Here is a 23248-nt window from a genome sequence, read left to right as displayed (position 1 = left end):
AAGAAAACCAATGTGCACTCCATGTGCATACCGGGGGGAGTCATTCCAGATGTGGAAAGGGTCCTTCCGGATGCCATGAAGGGTACAGGGTGAACCCATCTGCAGGTTGTCGCTCATGTCGGCACCAATGATGTGTGTCGCTATGGATCGGAGGAAATCCTCTCTGGCTTCCGGCGGCTATCTGATCTGGTGAAGACTGCCAGCCTCGCTAGCGGGATGAAAGCAGAGCTCACCATCTGCAGCATCGTCGACAGGACTGACTGCGGACCTTTGGTACAGAGCTGAGTGGAGGGTCTGAATCAGAGGCTGAGACGGTTCTGCGACCGTGTGGGCTGCAGATTCCTCGACTTGCGCCATAGGGTGGTGGGGTTTCGGGTTCCGCTGGATAGGTCAGGAGTCCACTACACGCAACAAGCGGCTACACGGGTAGCAGGGGTTATGTGGCGTGGGCTGGGCGGTTTTTTAGGTTAGATGGCCTTGGGCAAGTACAGAAAGGGCAACAGCCTCAACGGGTGCGGGGCAAAGTCAGGACATGCGGGGACCAAGCAGCAATCGGTATTGTAATTGTCAACTGTCGAAGCTGCATTGGTAAAGTACCGGAACTTCAAGCGCTGATAGAAAGCACCGAAGCTGAAATCGTTATAGGTGCAGAAAGGTGGCCGAAGCCAGAGATAAATTCTGCCGAAATTTTTACAAAGGTACAGACGGTGTTTAGAAAGGATAGATTGCATGCAACCGGTGGTGGAGTGTTCGTCGCTGTTAGTAGTAGTTTATCCTGTAGTGAAGTAGAAGTGGATAGTTCCTGTGAATTATTATGGGTGGAGGTTACACTCAACAACCGAGCAAGGTTAATAATTGGCTCCTTTTACCGACCTCCCGACTCAGCAGCATTAGTGGCAGAACAACTGAGAGAAAATTTGGAATACATTTCACATAAATTTTCTCAGCATGTTATAGTCTTAGGTGGAGATTTCAATTTACCAGATATAGACTGGGACACTCAGATGTTTAGGACGGGTGGTAGGGACAGAGCATCGAGTGACATTATACTGAGTGCACTATCCAAAAATTACCTCGAGCAATTAAACAGAGAACCGACTCGTGGAGATAACTTCTTGGACCTACTGATAACAAACAGACCTGAACTTTTCGACTCTGTAAGTGGAGAACAGGGAATCAGTGATCATAAGGCCGTTGCAGCATCTCTGAATATGGAAGTTAATAGGAATATCAAAAAAGGGAGGAAGGTTTATCTGTTTAGCAAGAGTAATAGAAGGCAGATTTCAGACTACCTAACAGATCAAAACGAAAATTTCTGTTCCGACACTGACAATGTTGAGTGTTTATGGAAAAAGTTCAAGGCAATCGTAAAATGCGTTTTAGACAGGTACGTGCCGAGTAAAACTGTGAGGGACGGGAAAAACCCACCGTGGTACAACAACAAAGTTAGGAAACTACTGTGAAAACAAAGAGAGCTTCACTCCAAGTTTAAACGCAGCCAAAACCTCTCAGACAAACAGGAGCTAAACGATGTCAAAGTTAGCATAAGGAGGGCTATGCGTGAAGCGTTCAGTGAATTCGAAAGTAAAATTCTATGTACCGACTTGAAAGAAAATCCTAGGAAGTTCTGGTCTTACGTTAAATCAGTAAGTGGCTCGAAACTGCATATCCAGACACTCCGGGATGATGATGGCATTGAAACACAGGATGAAACGCGTAAAGCTGAAATACTAAACACCTTTTTCCAAAGCTGTTTCACAGAGGAAGACTGCACTGCAGTTCCTTCTCTAAATCCTCGCACAAATGAAAAAATGGCTAACATTGAAATAAGTGTCCAAGGAATAGAAAAGCAACTGGAATCAATAGAGGAAAGTCCACTGGACCTGACGGGATACCAATTTGATTCTACACAGAGTACGCGAAAGAACTTGCCCCCTTCTAACAGCCGTGTACCGCATGTCTCTATAGGAGCGGAAGGTTCCAAATGATTGGAAAAGAGCACAGGTAGTCCCGGTCTTCAAGAAGGGTCGTCGAACAGATGCGCAAAACTATAGACCTATACCTCTGACATCGATCTGTTGTAGAATTTTAGAACATGTTTTTTGCTCGAGTATCATGTCGTTTTTGGAAACCCAGAATCTACTCTGTAGGAATCAACATGGATTCCGGAAACAGCGATCGTGTGAGACCCAACTCGCTTTATTTGTTCCCGAGACCCAGAAAATATTAGATGCAGGCTCCCAGGTAGATGCTATTTTTCATGGCTTCCGGAAGGCATTCGATACAGTTCTGCACTGTCGCCTGATAAAAAAAGTAAGAGCGTACGGAATATTAGACCAGCTGTGTGGCTGGATTGAAGAGTTTTTAGCAAACAGAACACAGCATGTCGTTATCAATGGAAAGACGTCTACAGACGTTAAAGTAACCTCGGGCGTGCCACAGGGGAGTGTTATGGGACCATTGCTTTTCACGATATATATAAATGACGTAGTAGATAGTGTCAGAAGTTCCATGCGGCTTTTCGCGGATGATGCTGTAGTATACAGAGAAGTTGCAGCGTTAGAAAATTGTAGCGAAATGCAGGAAGATCTGCAGCGGATAGGCACTTGGTGCAGGGAGTGGCAACTGTCCCTTAACATAGACAAATGTAATGTATTGCGAATACATAGAAAGAAGGATCCTTTATTGTATGATTACATGATAGCGGAACAAACACTGGTAGCAGTTACTTCTGTAAAATATCTGGGAGTATGCGTGCGGAACGATTTGAAGTGGAATGATCATATAAAATTAATTGTTGGTAAGGCGGGTACCAGGTTGAGATTCATTGGGAGAGTCCTTAGAAAATGTAGTCCATCAACAAAGGAGGTGGCTTACAAAACACTCGTTCGACCTATACTTGAGTATTGCTCATCAGTGTGGGATCCGTACCAGATCGGGTTGACGGAGGAGATAGAGAAGATCCAAAGAAGAGCGGCGCATTTCGTCACAGGGTTATTTGGTAACCGTGATAGCGTTATGGAGATGTTTAATAAACTCAAGTGGCAGACTCTGCAAGAGAGGCGCTCTGCATCGCGGTGTAGCTTGCTGTCCAGGTTTCGAGAGGGTGCGTTTCTGGATGAGGTATCGAATATATTGCTTCCCCCTACTTATACCTCCCGAGGAGATCACAAATGTAAAATTAGAGAGATTAGAGCGCGCACGGAGGCCTTCAGACAGTCGTTCTTCCCGCAAACCATACGCGACTGGAACAGGAAAGGGAGGTAATGACAGTGGCACGTAAAGTGCCCTCTGCCACACACCGTTGGGTGGCTTGTGGAGTATAAATGTAGATGTAGATGCTGTAGATGTAGAGATTTATGTGTTTATTTTTCCTGTGCACGTAGTTCATCAACAAAGGAGGTGGCTTACAAAACACTCGTTCGACCTATACTTGAGTATTGCTCATCAGTGTGGGATCCGTACCAGATCGGGTTGACGGAGGAGATAGAGAAGATCCAAAGAAGAGCGGCGCATTTCGTCACAGGGTTATTTGGTAACCGTGATAGCGTTATGGAGATGTTTAATAAACTCAAGTGGCAGACTCTGCAAGAGAGGCGCTCTGCATCGCGGTGTAGCTTGCTGTCCAGGTTTCGAGAGGGTGCGTTTCTGGATGAGGTATCGAATATATTGCTTCCCCCTACTTATACCTCCCGAGGAGATCACAAATGTAAAATTAGAGAGATTAGAGCGCGCACGGAGGCCTTCAGACAGTCGTTCTTCCCGCAAACCATACGCGACTGGAACAGGAAAGGGAGGTAATGACAGTGGCACGTAAAGTGCCCTCTGCCACACACCGTTGGGTGGCTTGTGGAGTATAAATGTAGATGTAGATGCTGTAGATGTAGAGATTTATGTGTTTATTTTTCCTGTGCACTGTTTGAGCATAGAATGGTAGAGAAGTAGCTTAAAGATTGTTTGGTGAACCCTCTGCCAGACACTTAATTGTGAATTTCAGAGTAATTGTGCAGGTGTAACATTCACTTCAATCTTTAGCTTAGCCATCTGCTCAAAATTCTCTGAACTCCTTCTCTGCAACATTTCTTCTAGCATCCCACTACCGTATCTCATGCCTCTCTGTGTAGATGCTTGCCATCTGTCAACCACACATCTCCAAGTTACTGAAAACAATAATCAGGCTGCAGTGTTTGGAGGTAATGTAGACTCTGTGTGTGTGTGTGTGTGTGTGTGTGTGTAAGAGGAGTTAGATGTACAGAATGCCATTGTTTGAAAGCCAGCTAAGCAGTTTACTGACTTTTCCATGTGCATGACTGCTGGTCATTATGTTTCCTATTTAGTGAGTAGGTTCCTTCTTAATGTACACTTTGTATTCCAACCTTAATTTTTCATTGATTTATTTAGTGTATCAGTCACTTCATGATTGTCTTACATAATGAAAAGAGAGAAAGGTCAGAAAAACAATAATAAAAGCAGGTAAAATAATTGATGGTGGAGCAGCTATGATCCAATATTCATAGAGTTGTAGTCACTAAAGTTAGAAACATTTTTATTCTTTTTATTTGCTAAATACAATTTTTCTTTGTATTTCTTGTGTTACTAAACAGTCAGCAGAAGATCTGCTTGTCTTCAATTACAGTTTCATTTCCAAGGTACTTTCTTTTATAGAAGATTCAGATAAATGTACACAAATAATGTCAAAGATCATGAATAAATTGATTTACTAAATTGATACTTTGTAATTTTCATATATTAATACAGATCTTCATGTGTTCCAGTTTTGCACGTTCCTGGGTGCCTGCATTGTCCCCTTTGCCTTCATCATTGTATGGGAACTGACACGCTCCTTAAAGGCTGCAACTTTTTCAGCCTCTTTTATTTTGTATGGTAAGTAGTAGTACACTTTCATGTAATGGAGCAAAATATAACTTTTGACAATACGCTGATGGAAGAAATATCACAACACAAAAAATGTAGAGTAATGAAATTTTGAGAATACAATTGTCAAGATAACATAGTTAAGTCATTAAAGTTGCAAGATCACAGGTTAATGTATGTGCAAGATAAGCCAGTGTAAATGTTAAATTCTGGTATACCGGTAACTGGTGTAACTGCCAGAATGTTGAATGCAAGCTTGCAAATGAGAACACATCATGCTGTACAGGTGCTGGATGTCAGTTTATGGAATGGAATTCCATGCCTGTTGCACTTGGTTGCAATACAGGGACAGTTAATGCTGTTTGTGGATGATGCTGGAATAGTCATCTGAAGATATCCCGTATGTGCTTGACTGGTGTCAGGTCCGGTCAACTGGAGACAGATCTGGTGCTCGAGCAGGCCGAAGCAACATGTCGACACTCTGTAGACTGGCATACGGGTGTCCGTTATCCTGTTGGAAAACACCCCATGGAATACTGTTCACGAATGTCGCAAAACAGTTCAAATTGCCAGATTTACATACAAATTTGCAGTCGAGGTGTGTGGAATAACCGTGAGAGTGCACCTACTGTCATACGAAATTGCACCCTAGGCCGTAACTCCCGGTGTAGGTCCAGTGCGTCAAGTGTGCAGCCGGGTCGGTTGATGGCCCTCAACTGGCCTCCTCCTAACCGGCACACAGCCATTACTGGAACTGAGTCAGAACCAGCTTTTATCAGGGAACACAACAGACCCCCAACCTGCCATCCAATGATCTCTCACTTGACACCATTGGAGTCACAAATGGTGGTGAGTGGAATGAACACTACAAATCATCTGGCTCAGAGCTGTCCTTGAAGTAGCCAATTTGTAACAGTTTGTTGTTGTGTCACTGGAGTGCCAACTGCTACTCAAATTGCTGCTGCAGATGCAGTGCAATGCACCAGAGGCATACGCCAAACACAGTGGTTATCCCTCACGGTAGTGCCACACGGTCATCCAGAGCCCGGTCTTCTTGTGAGTGTACTGTGTGATGACTATTGCTGCTAGCAATCATTTCCAGTGGCTGCATTCAAAGTCAGTGAGGTGTTGATAATGGCATATTTGTCACTTTAAAAGCCTTCTTGACTGACATCAACCCATGATGTCCAGTCATAAAGGTAACTAATACCCATGACTGCTGCAGCATGTATTTAAAGGTAATGTTATATGCATCCTCACAGTGGTGCTACCAACACTACTCTTATGCAGCTGATAGGAAATTTGAATAGATTTTATCTTTCAGATGTAGAAACACACCTACCAACTTTTGTTTATATCCCACAACTAGTTTTTTGGTGTTGCAATTTTTTCCCATCAGTGTAGATGGACAGCAAGCTGTTCAAAATGTTACCAAAGTACTACAATATATACTAACATTGTGGTTAAATGTCAGTAGACTTGTAGTTAGTGCACTGCATATAGCAAATATTGTTTGCGCATATAATGCTTACATGTATTTTTTATTTCAACAGATGTTGGGATTCTCACTCTTACACAGTATATATTATTAGACCCAATTCTACTACATTTTGTTATGGGGTCTGTTCTTGGAATGGTCAAATTCCATTCATATAGAGACAGGTAAGTTTTCTGTATTATATTGTTGATGCAATTATTGTAAGGTGAGTAGATGACTAAAATGCTCTTTAAAAATATTGCTATTCGTATGACAGCAAGGAGATAAACTATTGAGAAAAAAGAGTTACGGGAGACAAAGGCATTTTCCTGAACATCCAATGAAGCAGAGAATGAAAGACCATAAAGTTGAGAAACTGCAGTGGAGGCATACAGAGGCTGATTTTTGTTTCTTTTTTTAATTCTCTTGAATTGTAGTACTAGATGGCTTCCTTGTTGAATGATTGAAAAATACCACTTTAAACAAAAATTTCTTCTGTTTTCGACCCAAAGGAAATCAAGGTGCCATAATTTCACTGTGTTTACAACTACTGTATATATTTTTAGCATTTGAATGTGACAGGGAAAGAAAAGAAATCTGTAGTATTTGGTAAATTTCAAAACATGCAGGTATTTAATAAGCTTCAAAATGTGTAGACCTAGAAAACTGCTACTTTGGCCACAAGATGGTACAATAATAATAAACTGTACTTAGAAAAATTTTACCTGGTAAGCTATGAGCCTTCGTGCTCTCCCTTATCCAATCAGGCACCCTTAGAGATCCTCTTTTCATCACTCATGATGTACATCTACATACGTGTTCTGCGAGCCACTGTATGGTGCATTGGAGAGGGCACCTCGTACCACTACTAGTTACTTCCCTTCCTGTTCCACTTGCAAAACAAAGTGAGGGAAAAATGATTGTCTAAAAGTCTTCGTATGAGCCCTGATCTCTCTAGTCTTATCTTCTTGGGACTTATGCAGAATGTGTGTTGGCTGCAGTAGAATCATTCTGCTGTTGGCCTCAAATGCCAGTTGTCTAAATCTTCACAACAGTCCCTTGCGAAAATAGCATCATCTGCCAGGGATTCCCATTTGAGTTCACAAAGCATCTCCATAATATTTGTGTGCAGATCAAACCTTCCAGTAAAAAATCTACCAGCACACCGCTGAATTGCTTCATTGTCTTCCTTTAACCTGACCTGGTGGAGATCACAAACACTCAAACAGTATTCCAGAATGTGTTCTACATGACATCTCCTTTATGGATGAGCTACACTTTCCCAAATTCTCCCAATAAAGTGAAGCTGAACATTCACTTTCCCTACAACCAACCTGATGTTCTCATTCTATTTCATATTGCTTTGCAACATTACATCTAGATATTTAAACAAAGTGACTGTGTCAAGCTGCATCCTACTAATGCTCTATTGGATGATACAGGACCCATTTTTCTACTCATCCTCATTAACTTACATTTTTCTGCATTTAGGGCAAGCTGCCAGTCATCACCTCAACTAGAATTTTTTTCTAAGTCATCTTGTATATTTGTACAGTCACTCAATGATGACACATTTCTGTACACCACAGTGTCATCAGCAAACAGCCATAAATTGCTGCTCACCCTGTCTGTCAGCTCATTTATGTGTATAGAGAATAAAAGGAGCACTCCTGACAATACCCTTGTCTCTGATGAATGGAGGACCACGTACTGGTCTATGCAGGGTGTATCATAATTAATGGCATAAACACATACAGTTGAAAGTACACGATACTAGAAACAAAAAAGTCTCAGTAAACAGAGGGTTGAAAATGCATAGCTTAAGAGCTACGAGCAATTTTTCATCTTCAACACTGGGAAAAAATCTCTTCTACTGCAAGTTCTTTGCTTCTTATGTTTTGGGAAATCGTAGTATGGACCAGAATAAGAAAAAAATGTCCAATGAACATGTGCTCTAAAACACATACCTTAAAAGTTACAAGCACTTGATCATTAGAAGAGTTGTGTTTCAAAGTAGCAAAGATGAACAAGTGTTCATAGCTCTTACGGAATGCATTTTAGAGCACATGTTTACTTCCCCCCCCCCCCCCCCCCCCATAGTACCGGTTCCCAAAGTATGGAAAGCAAAGAACTTGCAGTAGAAGAGATTTGTTTCACAGTATCAAAGATGAAAAATTGCCCGTAGCTCTTAAGGTACGTATTTTCGACCCTATGTTTACTGAGACTTTTTTGCTTCTAGTACCGTGCACTTTCGACTATATACATTTACGCCATTAATTATGTTACACCCTGTATTACTTAAAAAGTCTTTGAGCCACTCTCATGTCTGGAAACATAAACCATATGGTTGGATCTTTGTCAACAGTCTGCAATGGTATACTATATCAAATACTTTCCGGAAATCTAGAAATATAGAATCTGCCTGTTGCCCTCCGTCAATGGGTTCAGAATGGCATGTGAGAAAAGGGGAAGCTGAGTTTCACACAAGCAATCCTTTCTAAATTCAAACAAAACAAGAGGAACAGAGAAGGGAGAAACACTGGGCGGTGCATTGAGAGAGAGCAATGCACAATGACTGTACATAACATGCTTGATTTCAGTGGCTGCTTCACAACCTGGGCTGTCTGGATCCTCCCTTCTACCACCAGCTTTTCTGAACTGCGGAGCTGGGAGTTATCCCTACGTCATATTCTCCGCTCCCAAAAATTTCCCAGCCTCAATCTAAGGTAAACTACTGTCCTCTCACCCTCCCTATTCACATTTGATCACCCTGATTGTGTGCTACACCCAGCCAATGCATCCACCCTTCTTTCTTCTACCCTACTCCTTCCCTTTTGTACTGCACCTCACCAAGATATTTAAACTTTTTTACTACTTTAATTTTTTGATCATTATGGGGTAGGATAAGGAATGTGTCAACTGGGAAGCTGGGCATCATTTCTGTTTTCTCAAACAAAATTTGCAATCCAGCCTTTGCCATTAATCGTTCTAGTTGTTCTGTCTGAACATTTGCTTCATCAATATTGTTTGTTAACAGCGCCAAATCATCTGCAAATCTTTCTTCCAATATTAACAGATGGTGGGCATATCGCGTTCCATTCACGCAAGATTTTCTCCAGCGCACAATTGAACAGTAATGGAGACAATCAATCGCCTTGTCGAAGGCCAGTATGAATATCAAAAGGTTCAGAGAATTCATTTCTGAACCTTACTCTAGCTTTGGTATTTCGAAGGGTGACTGCAACGAGGTTGACAAGTTTCTGATGTAAACCAAATTCTTTAAGAATTGACAGTAGAGATTCACGATGGATACTACAATAGGCCCTTTTAAAATTGACAAAGGTGATCACTAGCTTCTTGTTCCTGACCCTTTGATGTTTCATTATCCATTTGAGACTAATAATTTGATCAGGAGAGCTTTGTCCTGGATGAAAGCCTCCCTGATATTTGCCTAGTTCACCATCAAGCTGTTCATGAATTCTGAAATACAGAACCTTGGAAAAAATTTATAAGTAATATCCAGCAGGGATATACCACTATAATTATTTGGATCTGATCTATCTCCTTTTTTGTGAAGTGGATGGATTATTGCAACATTCCATTCCTCTGATAACTTCTTAGTATTCCAAATGTCAGTAAGATGTTTCTGTAAGTTCAGAATAGTTTTTACATTTGCATATTTCCAAAGTTCTGCCACTAGTTGGTTCTCGCCTGCTGCTTTATAATTCCGAAGTGAGTTAATCGGTGCTTGTTCTTCATCTGGATGTGGTGGTAAACTCTTTCTAAATGCGTTTTGTTTCTTGGATAGGGGTCAAATTCCAAATGATGTTCAGGTTCCACACTATTTAGTAACTGTTTGAAATATTTAGCCAATATCATTTAATTGTCATAATTGTTATGTGCTACCTTTCTAGTTGTATCCTTCATCATAAGAGTAGGTGGAGCGTATTTCGACTGGTACTGTTTGAGTTTCGGATAGTAATCTCTTGTCTTGTGGCGATTGAAAGCATCCTCGATAGATTTTAGCAAGTCCTTATGAAATTATCTTTTGACCCTTCTAATTTCTTTTGCGGTTGATTGTCTAACGTTTATTAATTGCTCCCTGGAGCTTTCAGTTATCTTTTTTTGGTCATTTAGCCAAATGAATGTTGAATCGCTACATTGCATTCCTCATTCCACCAAACATTTTTCTTGTGTTTCTGTACAGGAGCTACTTCTTCAGCCAAGGCTTTTAATCAATTGACAGTGGTTTCTAGATTGTCACTTAAAGGTATTCTTGATCTCTCATAATATATCTGATTATTAATAATATAACTATGGTCATATGTTCTCTTTGTATTTAACTTTTGAGGTTTGCTTTATCTTTTAGGTGTCAGTTTGATTTTAATTTTTTAAATGTAGTGGTCTGAATCAACATTGACGTCATGTAGCACTTTAACATTATAGATTTCCTTATGGAATTTCTGATCCATGCCTACATGATCTATCTGGAACTCTCCTAGCTTGATGTTAGGGTATTTCCATGTCATTAACTTATGTGGTCTTCTCTTAAACCTTGTTGTCTTCAAAACCAATCCATTTTTAGACAAAATTCAAATAACTGTTGTAAGTTTATGCACTGGTCATCGCCCCACCACACCTCGAAATTTCTTCTCTCATCCTATCTTCGCATTACAGTCTCCAATGTTAGTATCCGGTATGGTCCTTACTAGTTGATCAAGTTCATCCCAAAATTTTTCTGTTCCATCCTTGTCAGTTCTATTTTTAACATTGGTTGGAACATGAATATTTTTCACTGTGTATCTTTTGTTTTCCATCTTAATTGTTAACAATGCCATTCTTGAGGAATTGGATGAAAAATCTTCAATGGAATCCAATATTCTATTGTGTACCAAGAAACCCACACCAAATTGGGGAACATTTTCTATTATCCTTTCTCCTGGTGGTCCCTTATAAAGTCGATTTACTCCTGATTCGATAGGGTACTGGTCAGTATTGTATAACTCTTGAAGGGCTGTGATAGCTATGTTCTGTTGATCTAAGACATCTGTTAAATGTTTCAATTTACCAACATTCCTTAAAGAATTAATATTTACTGTTGCAAAATACGAAAATCTTCCTGGTTTGTTAAATTTTAGCTCCTTCTTATGTGGAATATGTTGCATGTTTGTTTGTTCGTTCAGTGCATCACTAGGTGCTCCTCTATGTGACACCCCACCCAATCCGAATGGTTTCTTCGCATGGATAATCTCATCGTGACTGTTCAAACCAGTGGATTCTTTCAATAGAGGACTCCTCATATTTATTTGATTGTCTGATCACTGATCAAGTGTCTGACCAAGGTCAGGGTTTACAATTCCAGATGTGATCTGGAAAGGTGATTGGTGAACTATGGACAGTAAAAAATGAGATTGATGGGATGTGTGTTTGGTCTGCGAGAGCTATTTTATTTCGCTCAAGTCTGCCAGCAAGCTGGTGAGGACCCCCCTATCCACCACCTGGGACGTGCCACGTAGGAGTGCACCTCTCCTCCTATTATCCCAATATATTTTATTGTTTTTTGGTAAGATAACTGGGACTCTCAAGACATATGGGAGGAACTACTTCATAAAAGATGTTCACTGATAAACTTTGAGTGTGACATGAGAGTCACCTGAGACTTTGTAGGGTTCACTGAGGCTTTGTGTGCATCTTGATATGGAACCAATATCATCATTCATATCTGAGATGGGAGAAGAATATTGTTAGAACTTAATCTTAGATGCAACATCTGAAGTGTATCTAGTTGGTATTAATAAGGAAAATGATGATCCCGCATCTCGTGGTCGTGCGGTAGTGTTCTCGCTTCCCACGCCCGGGTTCCCGGGTTCGATTCCCTGCGGGGTCAGGGATTTTCTCTGCCTCGTGATGGCTGGGTGTTGTGTGCTGTCCTTAGGTTAGTTAGGTTTAAGTAGTTCTAAGTTCTAGGGGACTTATGACCACAGCAGTTGAGTCCCATAGTGCTCAGAGCCATTTGAACCTTTTTTTTTTTTTTTTTTTTTTTTTTTTTTTTTTTTTTTTTTTTTTTAAATGATGAACCTATATCAAAAAATGCTGAGAAGACCAAATTTTAAGATTATAGGTGGGAACTGAGTTTAGCTGCTGGCATGTGACATTTCATATGACATTTAGAGCACTTCGTGAGAGACAATCATCTGAACATATTCTTGGCTATTGCTTGTGACATTCATACTTGATCAAATGTAACTACTTTTCTGGTGTAGGATGTAGTCACTGTGATCTCTTAGGTAGACAATGGAAAGTCCACATTGGAATATAAAAAATATTAGAAAAGGACAGATTGCTTTTCCCGGTAAAGATGAAATACTGAGCTGCAGACTGGCATGATGAAATGACTGTTGCATATTAGCTTTTGACCAAAGCCTTCTTTAGAAAATAGAAGCAAATGCACATTTACACTAGCAAGTACACCTCACATGGACATGACCATTACCTCTGGTCACTCCACTGAGATTGCAACAGAAACATGCTGAACTGGATCAACAATCTGGAAAAGAGTGAGGAAGGGGAAGGGATAGCAGGTTACAAGTGGGGAAGATGACTCAGTGCTGCCTGTGGAGTATGCAGGGACTAGATGTGGCAGGACAGGACTGACAGGTCCAGCTTCGAGAGGCTTTGGGTGAGGAAGAGGGGGAGATGAAACTGAGAGCAGGAAGGAGAGTAGCAGAGAAGGGGAAAATACTGGTGGATGTGCCGGCAGAGAGCAGCCCACAATGAGGATGCAATGAGGTCAATTGTGAGGAGATGACAGGACAGAGAAGACAGAAGTAGTTGTGTGGAGGGTGTCAGGTCTGTTGATTACTGTAGGTTGAGGCTAGGATGATTTTGTGAGCAGAGTTGAGGAAAGCTGGTGGTGGAGGGGAGGATCCAGATGGCCGAGGTTATAAAACAGCGATGGAAATCAAGTATGTTATGTACAGCTGAATGTGCCACATGGTGGTTCACTTTGCTTATGGTTGCAGTTTGTTGGTGACCACTGATTCTTGTGAACAGCTGGCTGGTAGTCATGCCAATATAAAAAGAGTTGGTGTATAACATGGCTGCTTTCAGAGGGTCCTGGCTTCTAATGGGATAGGATAAGCCCATGACAGAACTGTAATAAGAAGTGTTGTGTGGGTGGATTGAGCAGGTCTTGTACACGGGTCTTCCATAGGGATGTGACCTGTAGCAAGCGATTGGGATTGGGATTGGGATTGGCACAGGTATGGACTAGGATGTTGTGGAAGTTGGGTGGGTTGATGGAACACCACTTTAGGAGTAGTGGGAAGGATTTTGGATATGATGTCCCTACTTTGAGGGCTTTGATTATCTATCATCATGCTCTGAAATTATTGGCATCCTACCAAAAATTCCCCTCACTCCTCCTGTCGCCCCCAGCCAACCTCCGCAACATCGTAGTCCATTGCTATGCTGCTGCCAATCCAAACACTTTGCCATTGGGATCACAACCCTGTGGAAGACCCAAGTGGAAGAGCTGCCCAATCCACCCACCCAGCACTTCCTACTCCAACCCTGTCACAGGCTTATCCTACCCTGTCACAGGCCAGGCCACCTGTGAATGCACCCATGTTATACACCAGTTGCAATCATTGTTGAGATTGTTCAGATTGATATGAATACCAACCGGCTGTCCACAAGGATGAATGTCCACCCCCAAACTGTGGCCAAGACCAAAGTGAATCACCCTGTGGCACAACACACTACTGTATACTTGATTTCTGTGGCTGCTTCACAACCCAGGCCATCTGGATTTGCCCCTCCACTGCCATCTTTTCTGAACTGCGCAGATAGGAGTTATCCTTGCAACACATTCTCCACTTCTGAAATCATCCCAGCCTTAACCTACAGTAACCTGAAGTCCCCACATCCTCCACTCTTTTCTGAAGAAGGCTTTAGCTGAAAGTCAATATGTAACACTCTTTTCATCATGCCTGTCTACAACTCAGCTTGTCATCTTTATGGTGAGTAGCAATCTGTCCTTTTCTAATATTAATGATATTTTAGTTAGAACTTTTTATAACTAGTTTCAAGACTAATGATTCATCCTAGACTTGTCTAATACTTAGAAAGGGGGGAAGTATCTTTTCATGGCAAGGTTATCAGAGTTGTAGCACATGCTGAGACCTGACAGAGATGGGAAAGTAAATCAGATGAAGCCCTTTCAAATTAATTTATACAGTTTAGGTAAGCCATGGAATTCCTAAGTCTGAATAGCATGGTAGGGATTTAAACCTCATCCTTCCTGAATGCAAGCCCAATGTCTACTTTGCTTTGTCTGGTATCTTTATTTTTATGGGCCTGCAGAAGCTATCTGAAGATTGGAAACATGTAAGCATTTCCACTAGACATCAAATTTTAAAATTAATATTAGAGTAATCATTGCTTCATGTGCAAATTCTCTGCAGATAAAGATGAAATCCCAAATGGATCCCTTAGTGAATATTTCTGTGTTTACTGTTATGCGTAGGAGGGTGAATAAAGTAAAATTCTAGGGTTTAGAGTATACAATGTATGAAATTTCATGTGACGGAGAAAATGCAAAGTATTAAAAGAAAGACATATAAAGTAGGAGATAGCCGAAAAATGAAAGGAGGAACAGTAACCATTCACCATCTTGTTGAGGCATTGAGCAGTTAATAGTAGCATAAATAAGACTGAAGACATTGCTGAGCTTTCAGACGATGTCCTCCTTCAGAGCTAACTAACAATACAATTAAAAATAAAGAAATGAACCCACATGACTACATGGGCCCACAGGGCCCAGCACCACAAAGGATATGACATTAACAGAGGTATGTGAGGTGTAGTGGAGGATTAGTCTGACCTCTGAAATGAGATACAGAAGAAAGGGGAGGAAAATTGCAGAGGCTGTTAATAAAGATCTGTTTGGATTTAGGCACTGAAAAAGTACTTGACAAGCTCGTTTTCTTAATATGCCATAATTTCTAAACAATAGCCAGACATGTTTAGAATTAATTTTATAACCTATTCTGTTCTTTACATCACTAGGTAAGTGCTCAAAAATTTTATAGCTGAATACTTCACTCCTGTCTGTTCCATACGAAGGGTGGATAGCATAAGTCATTTCTCCTTCTATTATTATATTTATGAATGTTACAGATGTTTCCAAATTGCAGCTGATTGTTAACAAGAAACTTCAATAAGCAGTAAATATATTATGAGGTTCTTTCTGATGTGAGATGCTATGGAAAAGTCCTTCTGATGTATGTGTTGTTCACGAAGTCTAGCTAGTACAACAAAATGCTGCCTAGTGGTATCTCATTCAACCTTTGTATGTCAGTGTCTCAAGCAGCTTTGCATTAAGTGGTCATGTTTGGTTTTAACGTGCATTTCCCATTGTCGTGTATTGTGTGTCTTGCAAAACTGACAATGATGGGCATCTGGGAGCAACACGTGTGCATAAACTTTTGTTTCATACTCAGAGAAATGCAACAACACATAACATGATGCAGATGTAGACTAACACATACATTTGAAGAACATGTTGAAACAAGCATTTGGGGAAACGCCTGAGGTCACAGTCAAACTTATGACTGATAAACAATTTCAAGATGGCAGAACATTGTTTGACCATGATTCTCATGTTTGATGGCTGTCAATTGTCTTAAGATGTAGCTGCTGTTTGAAATACAGTGCTGGAACATCACAGGCAGACCATCCAGGACATATGCAACATCATGGAACTGTCTTGTGGGACATGTCAGAGGATTTTGTCCTATGAACTGCACATAGAATGGATAGAATTCCAAAACAAAGCAGCAATCATCACAATGGAAGAGTCCATTTTCACCCCATCCCAAGAAAGTCCAACAAGTGAAGGAGACTTTGAAATCCATGTTCATCTGTTCCTTCAGTGGGGAAAAAATTGTCAATGCAGATTTCATCCCTCTTCAGTAGTCTTATCAATGCAGTGTTCTACTGTGATGTCCTGAGGCATTTGAGGAGGAAAGTAAGAAGAAAAGTCCGGAAAAGTGGTGCACCAGTGACTGGTTCTTCCATCATGACAGTGTGAGCTCTCACACTGTGCTGATCATCCAGGAATTTCTGATGAAAAACAGAATTACAGTTCTTCCTCACTTACCACCTGACCTGACAGCAAGTGACTTATTTTTATTCCTCATAAAGAAACTCAAGTTATAAAACTAAAGATTTCATGCAGCTGTGGAGCGTAATGCAGAATCACAGGTGGTACTAAACTAACCTACAAATAATGCATTCCAAGGAGCTATCAGTTCATGGAAAAACCAGTGGGAGCAGTGTATACACCCGCAAGGAGACTGCTTTGAAGGTGGTGGTGGTGAATAAAATCCAGGTAAACTGTAATTTTCTTTATTGGTGTGTTTCAGGAACTTTTCAGTAGCACCTTGTGTTCCCAAATATTTAAAGAGATTATCTACAAACGGTTCTAGTGTGGACATCACATGTTATCCTTACTACAAGCTTCTGTGCAACAAACACTTTCTTCCTCAGTGATGAGATATCCTAGAATGTGATGCCATAAAACATTATTGAAAAGAAAAAGGAAAAGAGAGTCAGCTTTTTGGCATTTGCATCTCCAAAAACTGTTGCAATCTGTAACAGAAAAGTTGTGGAGCTTAAGTGCTTAAGGAAGTGAATTACAGTTCAGAATATTGTCAGTACAAATACTTAATAATAATTTAGCATACTCTTGTTTCATTTATCAATGTATAATTATGTGCTATTTGTAATGGTGTGATCAGGCCTTGTGCAGTTCAGAGCTGCATGAATTGTATTTTATCTAAATTGGGTCAGGATCCATTTGCAGAGAACCAGTTACTTTTTGAAGTATTGAAACTTTTCCATTAGGGATTATTATACTACTTCCATAATTAGCAAAGAGAAACATTTCTGCTTCTTGGATATTAATGACAGATGATTTATATTTAAGAACAGAACTGGACCCAATATCAAACCTTGCTGTAATTTCTCTGTTTCTGAAGACACTTTTTCATTGTGTACACTCTGTCAGTTCCTTAATGCAACACTTTGCATCCTTTTAGTCAATATGATGAAAATTTACCACCAGCAGCATCTCAGATACCATAATCTTCAAGCTCATGTAGAAGTGTGCTGTGCAATGTATAATGGTTTTGACAACTCGCAGAAAATACCAGTTTGCAGTATTTTGTCATTTAAAATTTGTGTAATATTATTTATGAATTGAAAAATGGCATGTTCGGGGAGAGACCCTTTTGAAATCGCTGTGGAGTGTGACACTGTTTGAGATAGGTATGTTGTGCTTCTTGCTTACGTCTTTTTTCAGTACCCCCGAGGAGGAGGCAAGCAGTGAGACTGGTCAATAATTGTTAATATCTGTATTATTGCCTTTCTTGTAAAGGAGTCCCACAATAGCATGCTTCAGAATTTCTGAATATGGTGTATAAGAATAGGATTTTAGTATTTTACTTGAGATATTATCACCATGAGAGGTTTTGCTTTTGAGGGAGTTAATTACACTCATAATTTCTTTGATACAACATGGAGTAACTGTGATTTGGAGGTATGTATGTGGCATTGATATTCCATTGCATTATCCCTTGAAGTGTGTATTAGGAACAATGGTTACCTGATTGTTTTGTACAATAATAAAGTCCTCGCATTCCTGAATTGATTGTCTGGTTTCCCATTTAATTATTACCCACACAGATTTAATTTTTAACTTTGGATATTACACAGAGGTTTCTGATTTTTAATAAATTTCCAGACAGCACAGTTTTTCTTGTAATATGAAATAGACCTACTTCAATGTTTCTCTTAACCACTTCACATAATTTCCTTTACCTTGCACATAATATTTTAATTCCTTTTGTAATGCCAGTATGATTCTTTTGAAATGGACTTGGCAAATTTCCTTCTCCATCTTTTCCCAATCTATGCTTGTGCTCTGTTGACAAGGAGTGTGACACTGACAGAATGTTAAATTCCAGTCTTCCTTCTTTTCCGTAACACACATACTTCTGAGTTGTATGTACCTATGTTCCATATACATATCTTTAAGAAGGATTTTTTGTTAAGAGGGGAGGTATTTTTGTATGTCAACATTGTTTTGTTCTTGATGCTCCTGAATTTAGGTTATTCTGCTTCTTATGTCTTGTAGCATTGCTTTCAGAAGTGGTATAGCACAAGAAGGCAAGAGGTGGAAGTCACAACCAGTCAAGAAAGGCTTATGACTGGAAAGAAAATTTAAAAATAACTTATTTAATTAGGAACATGTTAACAGTCATATACCATTACAGCCTTTGGGCATTTGAGATTTACATATTTGTACCAACACTGCACAAAATCTGATATATTTATTACAACAAAAAAGTGTGAGTTTGAATGTGTTTACCAGTTCAAATGACATATTTTCTGTGGTTTAAAAAGTGTAATAAACCAAAACATCAGTTACCATAAAAAATGTCAATGTAGACCTTAAAAATGAAATTACAGCTCTTAAGCACTTGGGACAAAAATATTGTGATGAAACTTTGTGTGTTATTGGTTTATTTCATACAGTAGTCATGGAAAGTACATGACAAAATCTCTATTACTAATTTAAAAATTTATTTTTTGGTGGTTCTATCCAATTTTTGTTGCCTGTAAATGAGTGTATTTGGCAAAAGCTACTGTTTCTTCATGTATCTTTGCCTGGTAATTCTTGGTCCATTGCTGTTTCTGATATACGTAAATGACCTACCTTTTTCATGCAATACATGCAAGTTCACCATGTTTGCTGATGACACCAGCATTTTTATTAGTAACAAACAGCTCACTGATGTATAGGTTGATGCCAACAAATTACTTACAGTACTATTAACCTGGTTCCAAGTGAACTCGCTCACAGTAAACCTGAGCAAAACAAATTATATCCCTTTCAGCCTTGACCACAAACTCCCCCAGGAGATTACTGTTTTTAAATAACAATAATCAGATAGAAAGGGTACACTGCACCAAATTCTTAGGCCTCCACATAGACAGTAGGCTAAACTGGGAGCACCATGTCCTCGAGACTGTAAAAAGGCTGTCCTCAGCAATTTTTGCCATTAGGACAATCTCACAATTTGGAGACATAAATGACATGAAGTCCACATACTTTGCGTACTTCCACTCCATTATGTGTTATGGCATCATCTTCTGGGTCAATTCACCCTCATCTAAAAAAATCTTCTTCGTGCAGAAAAAAGTAGTCCGTATAATGTGCAGAGTACCCCCGAGAACCTCCTGCCGTACGCTCTTTAAAAAACTTGGAATACTTTCCACAGCCTGCCAGTATATTTTTTCCCTAATGAGTTTCTTGGTTGACAATCCTGCCCACTATGAAACCAATGAAAGCTTCCATTATCACAATACAAGAAAGAAGGCTGACCTCCACTTTGAACTAAAAAGTTTAACTCGGGTACAGAAAGGAGTGCATTACTCCAGTGTCAAAATATTTAACTTATTACCGAGCTACATAAAAAGTCTACGTAGTAACAGTGCATCATTCAAAAACAATCTAAAGACATATTTAATTGAGAAAAAGTTTTACTCACTTGATGAATAATTCAACAGAGAAAAGTAGTCTTTGTATGTATTTACATTTACTGTTGTTTGTTTATATTATTTTTGTTCCTATTTGTAACCATATACTTACTATGACAAATAGGCTTTTGCAATGTGATAAACTTTGCATAATGTATTATTCCTACAACTTTATTTTAGTTCATTATTATTTTTGCAAGTCTTATGTAATTTATGTCTAGTTCTGCTCTTGTAAACTAATTGATACCATGGTCTGTGAACATACACTCCTGGAAATTGAAATAAGAACACCGTGAATTCATTGTCCCAGGAAGGGGAAACTTTATTGACACATTCCTGGGGTCAGATACATCACATGATCACACTGACAGAACCACAGGCACACAGACACAGGCAACAGAGCATGCACAATGTCGGCACTAGTACAGTGTATATCCACCTTTCGCAGCAATGCAGGCTGCTATTCTCCCATGGAGACGATCGTAGAGATGCTGGATGTAGTCCTGTGGAACGGCTTGCCATGCCATTTCCACCTGGCGCCTCAGTTGGACCAGCGTTCGTGCTGGACGTGCAGACCGCGTGAGACGACGCTTCATCCAGTCCCAAACATGCTCAATGGGGGACAGATCCGGAGATCTTGCTGGCCAGGGTAGTTGACTTACACCTTCTAGAGCACGTTGGGTGGCACGGGATACATGCGGACGTGCATTGTCCTGTTGGAACAGCAAGTTCCTTTGCCGGTCTAGGAATGGTAGAACGATGGGTTCGATGACGGTTTGGATGTACCGTGCACTATTCAGTGTCCCCTCGACGATCACCAGTGGTGTACGGCCAGTGTAGGAGATCGCTCCCCACACCATGATGCCGGGTGTTGGCCCTGTGTGCGTCGGTCGTATGCAGTCCTGATTGTGGCGCTCACCTGCACGGCGCCAAACACGCATACGACCATCATTGGCACCAAGGCAGAAGCGACTCTCATCGCTGAAGACGACACGTCTCCATTCGTCCCTCCATTCACGCCTGTCGCGACACCACTGGAGGCGGGCTGCACGATGTTGGGGCGTGAGCGGAAGACGGCCTAACGGTGTGCGGGACCGTAGCCCAGCTTCATGGAGACGGTTGCGAATGGTCCTCGCCGATACCCCAGGAGCAACAGTGTCCCTAATTTGCTGGGAAGTGGCGGTGCGGTCCCCTACGGCACTGCGTAGGATCCTACGGTCTTGGCGTGCATCCGTGTGTCGCTGCGGTCCGGTCCCACGTCAACGGGCACGTGCACCTTCCGCCGACCACTGGCGACAACATCGATGTACTGTGGAGACCTCACGCCCGCAATTCGGCGGTACGTCCACCCGGCCTCCCGCATGCCCACTATACGCCCTCGCTCAAAGTCCATCAACTGCACATACGGTTCACGTCCACGCTGTCGCGGCATGCTACCAGTGTTAAAGACTGCGATGGAGCTCCGTATGCCACGGCAAACTGGCTGACACTGATGGCGGCGGTGCACAAATGCTGCGCAGCTAGCGCCATTCGACAGCCAACACCGCGGTTCCTGGTGTGTCCGCTGTGCCGTGCGTGTGATCATTGCTTGTACAGCCCTCTCGCAGTGTCCGGAGCAAGTATGGTGGGTCTGACACACCGGTGTCAATGTGTTCTTTTTTCCATTTCCAGGAGTGTATATTACTCGTCGTTCTACATCCTAGTGTCATAAGCATAACAAGAACTATGGAATTTGTAGATAAATAAATAAATAAAATTACAAATTTGTCAGTATGGCAAATTATACTATATATCTGTAAGAGATATATATCAATGCTGGATTTACCAGATCCTTCACTTCACATAAATTAATATTATGTGCAAGACAACTCTGTGTAATATATATACTTGTCTACTTTGCTGTACTGACTGTCTCATAATAAAAAATATTTAAAAAATAAATAATGTATCTGCATTTTGTCACAATATTGGTTATTAATTTGATGAGTTGTCTTAGTTCCAACTGCTTGAGAAGTTAATAGAATGATATATTAGTGTCTGGGATTAAGTTTTCAGAATGTCTAAGGAAGCACTGTATTTCCTAGCCATTTTTATCTTTATATCATCTAGAAATATGTCATAGTAAATTACCAATTCATATATATTTCAGTGTGGCCATGATCAATCATCAGTGTACATAATTTAACTTTTTTATTTGTTTCTTCGGCAGACCTTTTACATTGCGTTGGTGGCTGTGGCTGATGTTTACTGGCAGTATGCTTGCTTGTGCCATCAGTGTAAAGTTTGTTGGTCTTTTTGTTGTGATTCTTGTTGGTTTGCATACTACTGCTGAATTGTGGGAGGTATTGGGTGACCTTTCAAAGCCAGTGGTAAGTAGATAACCTCTAGAGAGTTTAAAGACTGTTCAATATTATTTGTGGCTGAAAAACTATGTTTTGTATCTTTTCAGGTATATACAGTGAAACATTTCCTAGCTCGGGCTTTGTGTCTTATATTACTACCAGCCCTTCTGTATATGCTCTTTTTCTACATCCATTTGGTAGTTCTTAGAAAAAGGTAAGAATAACATTGTTTGAACATTTTTTATTTTTATTGATAATGTGTGTTATTAAATGTTCTTCCAAAAATGGTACTGTCAGTAATTGTTGCTATTGTTCTTTTTAAGTCAATAAATAATGAAAAAATAGTATTCCCATGATCACAAAAATAGAGAAAATTATTTAATTGAATAGATAAAAAAAAAATCTGCTCACCAAGTGGTGGCAGGACACACGTGTGAAAGATGGTTGCAATTGGCAAGCTTTCAGAGCCAGTGGCTCCTTCTTCAGGCAGAAGGGTTGAAGGGTAAGGAAGTGCGGTGAAGGAAAAGGATTGGAGAGGTCTAGGAAAAGGGGTAGATTTTGGGAAAGTCACCCAAAACCATGGGTCAGCGGTGACTTACTGTATGGGATGAGAAAGAAAGGCAAAAATAGAGGCTATACTGTACTCGGATCTCATTAATTTATTTACAAACAACAGCCATTGGCAAAGTCGAGACCTCATTTAGTTTAGGCATACAGTCTGGTGGCCCAAAAAGTGTATCAGAAGACACTATCTGTTCAGTTATATATTCTAGCACACAAGAAAGGAAGAAAAATTAGTGTTTAATGCTACATTTGTGTCACAGTCTGTAGAGGTAGATTAGAAACTCACACTGAACAAAATGACGTAGAAAATCAACCATGTTGTCTTCAAAGGAGCCATCCTGGCATTCATCTGAAGTGGAAATGCTGCACTGGAATTTAAACCGCA

The 23248-nt window shown here is 40.5% G+C and overlaps 1 protein-coding gene across 2 annotated transcripts in view; it reads left to right on the top strand.

Moving 5' to 3' along the window:
• LOC126259276 (protein O-mannosyl-transferase 2) overlaps positions 1 to 23248 on the top strand; it is a 196944-nt gene that overhangs the window by 102126 nt on the left and 71570 nt on the right. For both annotated transcript variants that reach the window (XM_049955918.1, XM_049955917.1), the window contains exons 5-8: positions 4776 to 4884; positions 6429 to 6537; positions 22167 to 22326; positions 22407 to 22513. In XM_049955918.1, the coding sequence (XP_049811875.1) occupies positions 4776 to 4884; positions 6429 to 6537; positions 22167 to 22326; positions 22407 to 22513 (485 nt within the window). The remainder of the gene's footprint in view (positions 1 to 4775; positions 4885 to 6428; positions 6538 to 22166; positions 22327 to 22406; positions 22514 to 23248) is intronic.

This window comes from Schistocerca nitens, chromosome 5 (assembly GCF_023898315.1).
Source record: "Schistocerca nitens isolate TAMUIC-IGC-003100 chromosome 5, iqSchNite1.1, whole genome shotgun sequence".
In the NCBI taxonomy this organism is placed as follows: Eukaryota; Metazoa; Arthropoda; class Insecta; order Orthoptera; family Acrididae; genus Schistocerca; species Schistocerca nitens.
Note: the sequence above shows the minus strand (reverse complement) of the source record. Positions and strands in the feature narration are given on the sequence as shown.